This window comes from Salvelinus alpinus, chromosome 10 (assembly GCF_045679555.1).
Source record: "Salvelinus alpinus chromosome 10, SLU_Salpinus.1, whole genome shotgun sequence".
NCBI classification, from domain to species: domain Eukaryota; kingdom Metazoa; phylum Chordata; class Actinopteri; order Salmoniformes; family Salmonidae; genus Salvelinus; species Salvelinus alpinus.
The window spans coordinates 71,287,849-71,295,348 of NC_092095.1; the positions used below are offsets into that span (position 1 = coordinate 71,287,849).

The 7,500-nt window shown below is 46.5% G+C and overlaps 1 protein-coding gene across 1 annotated transcript in view; it reads left to right on the top strand.

Annotated features, from left to right (window-relative positions):
- LOC139532990 (dachshund homolog 1-like) overlaps nt 1-7,500 on the top strand; it is a 67,091-nt gene that overhangs the window by 56,790 nt on the left and 2,801 nt on the right. Inside the window, exons 4-5 of the mRNA XM_071331136.1 lie at nt 4,073-4,260; nt 5,907-6,042. Coding sequence (XP_071187237.1) covers nt 4,073-4,260; nt 5,907-6,042 — 324 coding nt within the window. The remainder of the gene's footprint in view (nt 1-4,072; nt 4,261-5,906; nt 6,043-7,500) is intronic.

Sequence of the window (7,500 nt, forward strand, 5' to 3'; positions counted from 1 at the left end):
TTCTGCAGCAGAGGTAACTCTGGGTCTTCCTTTCCTGTGTCAGTCCTCATGAGAGCCAGTTTCATCACAGCACTTGATGGTTTTTGCGACTGCACTTAAAGTTCTTGAAATGTTCTGTATTGACTGACCTTTATGTCTTAAAGTAATGATGGACTGTCGTTTCTCTTTGCTTATTTGAGCTGTTCTTGCCATAATATGTGCTTGGTCTTTTACCAAATAGGGCTATCTTCTGTATACCAACCCTACCTTGTCACAACACAACTGATTGGCTCAAACGCAGTAAGAAGGAAAGAAATTCCACAAATTAACTTTTAACAAGGCACACCTGTTAATGGAAATGCATTCCAGGTGACTACCTCATGAAGCTGGTTGAGAGAATGCAAAGCTGTCATCAAGGCAAAGGGTGGCTACTTAGAATAATATAAAATATATTTTGATTTGCTTAACACTTTTTGGTTTACTAGATGATTCCATATGTGTTATTTCATAGTTTTGATGTCTTCACTATTATTCTACAATGTAGAAAATAGTAAATATTTTTTTTTAAACCTGGAGTGGGTGTGTCCAAACTTTTGACTGGTACTGTAAGTATTCAGACCCTTTGCTATGAGACGCACAAAGGGGACCAAGAACCGAATGGTCACTCTGACAGAACTCCAGAGTTCCTCTGCGGAGATGGGAGAACCTTCCAGAAGGACAACCATCCCTGCAGCACTCCACCAATCAGACCTTTATGGTCGAGTGGCCAGACGGAAGCCACTCCTCAGCAAAAGGCATATGACAGCCTGCTTGGAGTTTGCTAAAAGGCACCTAAAGGACTCAGACCATGAGAAACAAGATTCTCTGGTCTGATGAAACCAAGAGAGAACTCTTTGGCCTGAATGCCAAGCGTCGCTTCTGGAGGAAACCTGGCACCATCCCTACGGTGAAGCATGGTGGTGGTAGCGTCATGCTGTGGGGATGTTTTTCAGTGCCAGGGACTCGGAGACTAGTCAGGATCGAAGGAAAGATGACAAGTACAGTGAGATCCTTGATGAAAACCTGCTCCAGTGTGCTCAGGACCTCAGACTGGGGCGAAGGTTCACCTTCCAACAGGACAACGATCCTAAGCACACAGCCAAGACAACGCAGGAGTTGCTTCGGGACAAGTCTCTGAATGTCCTTTAGTGGCCCAGCCAGAGCCCGGACTTGAACCTGATCGAACATCTCTGGAGAGACGTTAAAATAGCTGTGCAGCGACGCTCCCCATCCACCTGACAGAGTTTGGATCATAAACCTTTTTGTAGTTTTATAAAACATTATTGTCATTGTCTGTATTTCTGTTTTGTAAGTTTTTTTTTTTTCTTCTTAGATGAGCAACCATGGCTACCTTTGTTAGGGATTATGCTGAAGTTCCAAGGCTAGGCCAGACATGAAGAAAATATATAATGTAATTAGCTGGGTCCTATAGCAACCAATAACCAATTCCTCCATTCCTCCAACATCCGTTCATCTCCTTCCATTCAGGAGGACATCTTTTGTTTTTATTTATGGTCGGGTTGAGGGAGAGGGTGGGAGAGGGAGGGTGAGGGAGGGAGGGAGGGTGGGGGAGGGAAGGAGGGTGAGGGAGGGAAGGAGGGTGAGGGAGGGAGGGTGAGGAAGGGTAAATTGCAAAAGGCATCCAGACGAACCGCTGCACATATGTGTAATCCACCTAATTTAGTAAAAGCTCTTTCTTTTTAAAATTTCTTTCTGCTTCCATCTCTTCATTGGGGACTTCTTTTTGTTTGCACACATTCTATTATATTTGGGACATTGTGTGGAATTTGGTCCAAGTTTAGTGTCTTTGTGTTTGGAATTACTCAGCGTTCCGTTGGCACGGCGACAGAGCCGTCATTAGCTCTCTTTTGTTTCGCTTCCTCCTCCTCATCATCATCTTCCTCCTTCTATTGTTTTATTTTTGGTTTTGTTTTCTTGAATGTTCAATATTTAGATCTCTCCCTTCTCTCCCACGTGGATTGGTTTATGCATCTATAAAATAGTTACATTTCAACAGCACACAGGGCTGAAATAGTGGGTCTGATACACAGGGCTGAACTAGTGGGTCTGATACACAGGGCTGAAATAGTGGGTCTGATACACAGGGCTGAAATAGTGGGTCTGATAGACAGGGCTGAAATAATGGGTCTGATACACAGGGATGAAATAGTGGGTCTGATACACAGGGGTGAAATAGTGGGTCTGATACACAGGGATGAAATAGTGGGTCTGATACACAGGGATGAAATAGTGGGTCTGATACACAGGGATGAAATAGTGGGTCTGATACACAGGGATGAAATAGTGGGTCTGATACACAGGGATGAAATAGTGGGTCTGATACACAGGGGTGAAATAGTGGGTCTGATACACAGGGATGAAATAGTGGGTCTGATACACAGGGGTGAAATAGTGGGTCTGATACACAGGGATGAAATAGTGGGTCTGATACACAGGGCTGAAATAGTGGGTCTGATACACAGGGATGAAATAGTGGGTCTGATACACAGGGATGAAATAGTGGGTCTGATACACAGGGATGAAATAGTGGGTCTGATACACAGGGATGAAATAGTGGGTCTGATACACAGGGAAGAAATAGTGGGTCTGATACACAGGGATGAAATAGTGGGTCTGATACAGAGGGATGAAATAGTGGGTCTGATACACAGGGATGAAATAGTGGGTCTGATACACAGGGTGAAATAGTGGGTCTGATACACAGGGATGAAATAGTGGGTCTGATACACAGGGTGAAATAGTGGGTCTGATACACAGGGCTGAAATAGTGGGTCTGATACACAGGGTGAAATAGTGGGTCTGATACACAGGGGTGAAATAGTGGGTCTGATACACAGGGATGAAATAGTGGGTCTGATACACAGGGATGAAATAGTGGGTCTGATACACAGGGATGAAATAGTGGGTCTGATACACAGGGCTGAAATAGTGGGTCTGATACACAGGGATGAAATAGTGGGTCTGATACACAGGGATGAAATAGTGGGTCTGATACACAGGGATGAAATAGTGGGTCTGATACACAGGGTGAAATAGTGGGTCTGATACACAGGGATGAAATAGTGGGTCTGATACACAGGGATGAAATAGTGGGTCTGATACACAGGGTGAAATAGTGGGTATGATACACAGGGATGAAATAGTGGGTCTGATACACAGGGTGAAATAAACATTTTCATTTCCCGGTGTCTAGTAACGGTCCTAAAGCTTCTCATTTGACCATCTTTAAGCTTTTTATTCAAAATAATACATGTCAGAATGTGAAGTGGAAGAGCTAATAACCTTTATTCTCAGACACCCCTCCTCATTCTCAGACACCCCTCCTCCTCCTCTTCCTCCTTCTCCCCTTCCTCCTCCTCATCATCATCTTCCTCCTCCTTTTCCTCCTTCTCATTCTCCCCCTCCTCCTCTTCATCATCATCTCCCTCCTTTTCCTGTCCTCCTCACTCAGAGTATGACAGAGGGACAGCGGAATGGAACTGTGTGTCTATTTCTGGATCATCAACAAAGAGTCTTTTTAGGGATTTCACCCAGAAGACAAAAAAGTAAAGTGTCATGGAGATTGAGTGAGATGTATTTTCTGTATTGTGATTGGCTGTTTCAAAGAGTCCATCTCAGATGTTATATGACCTTCCACTCTTTGTTTAAATGTTCTTCCCCTTGTTTGTTCAAGCGTATGTCCCCAGAGATGTTCGGTTTTGGGATGTTGAGCATCACAAATGTTGCATCACAAATCTGGTTTCACAAGTCAAACAGCATTCTGTTTGGTCTAGTGTCCTGAGTGTGACAATATAATGGTTTATACTCCACCCTCTAATGTATGTTATGCTGCCACAAAGCTAAATAGAAAACCATCCCTCCCTCCCTTTCCCTCCCTCCCTCCCCCCTTTCCCTCCCTCCCCTTTCCCTCCCTCCCTCCCCCCCTTTCCCTCCCTCCCTCCCCTTTCCCTCCCTCCCTCCCTCCCCCCTTTCCCTCCCTTTCCCACCCTCCCCTTTCCCTCCCTCCCCCCCTTTCCCTCCCTCCCTCTCTCAGGTCTGGAACACCTCCCGTTCATGATGATGTCACACCCCCTGATCCCTGTTAGTATGGCCCCTGCCTCCGTCTCCATGGCGATGAGTCAGATGAACCACCTCAACACGTTAGCCAGCATGGCCTCTGCTGCCCAGGTCCACCACTCTACCCTCTCCTCCCGCGGCCGCATGGTCACCTCTGTCATAAAGGTATGTTAGCATGGTCACCTCTGTTATAAAGGTATGTTAGCATGGAAGTCACCTCTGTTGTAAAGGTATGTTAGCATGGAGATCACCTCTGTTATAAAGGTATGTTAGCATGGAGATCACCTCTGTTATAAAGGTATGTTAGCATGGTCACCTCTGTTATAAGGGTATGTTAGCATGGAGGTCACCTCTGTTATAAAGGTATGTTAGCATGGAGTTCACCTCTGGTATAAAGGTATGTTAGCATGGAGGTCACCTCTGTTATAAAGGTATGTTAGCATGGAGGTCACCTCTGTTATAAAGGTATGTTAGCATGGGGAGCACCTCTGTTATAAGGGTATGTTAGCATGGAGGTCACCTCTGTTATAAAGGTATGTTAGCATGGAGGTCACCTCTGTTATAAAGGTATGTTAGCATGGAGGTCACCTCTGTTATAAAGGTATGTTAGCATGGAGTTCACCTCTGTTATAAAGGTATGTTAGCATGGAGGTCACTTCCGGCGCCGGAAAGAGATGGCTGCCTCGCTTCGTGTTCCTTGGAAAATATGCAGTATTTTGTTTTTTTACGTGTTATTTCTTACATCGGTACCCCGGGTATGTAAGGTATGAAGGTATGTTAGCATGGAGGTCACTTCCGGCGCCGGAAAGAGATGGCTGCCTCGCTTCGTGTTCCTTGGAAAATATGCAGTATTTTGTTTTTTTACGTGTTATTTCTTACATCGGTACCCCGGGTAATCTTAGGTTTCATTACATACAGTCGGGAGGAACTACTGAATATACGATTAACGTCAACTCATCATCGTTCCTACCAGGAATATGACTTTCCCGAAACGGATCCAGTGTCTTGCCTTCCACACAATACAATGGATCTGATCCCAGCCGGGAGCACCTCTGTTATAAGGGTATGTTAGCATGGAGTTCACCTCTGTTATAAAGGTATGTTAGCATGGAGGTCACCTCTGTTATAAAGGTATGTTAGCATGGGGAGCACCTCTGTTATAAGGGTATGTTAGCATGGAGATCACCTCTGTTGTAAAGTTATGTTAGCATGGAGGTCACCTCTGGTATAAATATATGTTAGCATGGAGGTCACCTCTGTTATAAAGGTATGTTAGCATGGAGGTCACCTCTGTTATAAAGGTATGTTAGCATGGAGGTCACCTCTGTTATAAAGGTATGTTAGCATGGAGGTCACCTCTGGTATAAAGGTATGTTAGCATGGAGGTCACCTCTGTTATAAAGGTATGTTAGCATGGAGGTCACCTCTGTTATAAAGGTATGTTAGCATGGAGGTCACCTCTGTTATAAAGGTATGTTAGCATGGAGGTCACCTCTGTTATAAAGGTATGTTAGCATGGAGGTCACCTCTGTTATAAAGGTATGTTAGCATGGAGGTCACCTCTGGTATAAAGGTATGTTAGCATGGAGGTCACCTCTGGTATAAGGGTAGGTCAGAGCATTATGGGTACTATAGTACATTATGCTACAGCCACCTGTCATAAAGGTACACATGATATTATGCCAGAAGTGTCCTTTCAAGCCACGAGAGCAGCCCATCAAGCCTTTCCTGGACCGTGTGGTTATTATTGTAAAATATTCATTGATGTTGATGTGTGTTTCCACTCACTGTGGTGTTGTTCTTCATTCTAGGAGCGTGTTCGGGACAGTCCGTCTCCAGCTCCCTCTCTGGAGGACGGGAGGAGGTCTGGGAGTCACCTGTCCTCTCGTCACAGCAGCAGCATCTCCAGCTCCCCAGTACACCCAGAACACTCTGCAGACAGGACCCGTACGTACACTAACCCTAACCCAACACCCAGAACACTCTGCAGACAGGACCCGTACGTACGACCGTACGCTAACCCTAACCCAGCACACAGAACACTCTGCAGACAGGACCCGTACGTACACTAACCCTAACCCAACACACAGAACACTCTGCAGACAGGACCCGTACGTACACTAACCCTAACCCAACACACAGAACACTCTGCAGACAGGACCCGTACGTACTCTAACCCTAACCCAGCACACAGAACACTCTGCAGACAGGACCCGTACGTACACTAACCCTAACCCAGTACACCCAGAACACTCTGCAGACAGGACCCGTACGTACACTAACCCTAACCCAACACCCAGAACACTCTGCAGACAGGACCCGTACGTACACTAACCCTAACCCAGCACACAGAACACTCTGCAGACAGGACCCGTACGTACACTAACCCTAACCCAGCACACAGAACACTCTGCAGACAGGACCCGTACGTACACTAACCCTAACCCAACACCCAGAACACTCTGCAGACAGGACCCGTACGTACACTAACCCTAACCCAGCACACAGAACACTCTGCAGACAGGACCCGTATGTACTCTAACCCAGAACACTCTGCAGACTGGACCGTACGTACAGTACTCTAACCCAGAACACTCTGCAGACTGGACCGTACGTACAGTACTCTAACCCAGAACACTCTGCAGACAGGACCGTACGTACAGTACACTAACCCAGAACACTCTGCAGACAGGACCGTACGTACAGTACTCTAACCCAGAACACTCTGCAGACTGGACCGTACGTACAGTACTCTAACCCAGAACACTATGCAGACTGGACCGTACGTACAGTACTCTAACCCAGAACACTCTGCAGACTGGACCGTACGTACAGTACTCTAACCCAGAACACTATGCAGACTGGACCGTACGTACAGTACTCTAACCCAGAACACTCTGCAGACAGGACCGTACGTACAGTACTCTAACCCAGAACACTCTGCAGACAGGACCGTACGTACAGTACTCTAACCCAGAACACTATGCAGACTGGACCGTACGTACAGTCAGTACACCCAGAACACTCTGCAGACAGGACCCGTACGTACTCTAACCCTAACCCAGTACACCCAGAACACTCTGCAGACAGGACCCGTACGTACTCTAACCCTAACCCAGTACACACAGAACACTCTGCAGACAGGACCCGTACGTACTCTAACCCTAACCCAGTACACAGAACACTCTGCAGACAGGACCCGTACGTACTCTAACCCTAACCCAGTACACAGAACACTCTGCAGACAGGACCCGTACGTACTCTAACCCTAACCCAGTACACAGAACACTCTGCAGACAGGACCCGTACGTACTCTAACCCTAACCCAGCACACAGAACACTCTGCAGACAGGACCCGTACGTACACTAACCCTAACCCAGCACACAGAACACTCTGCAGACAGG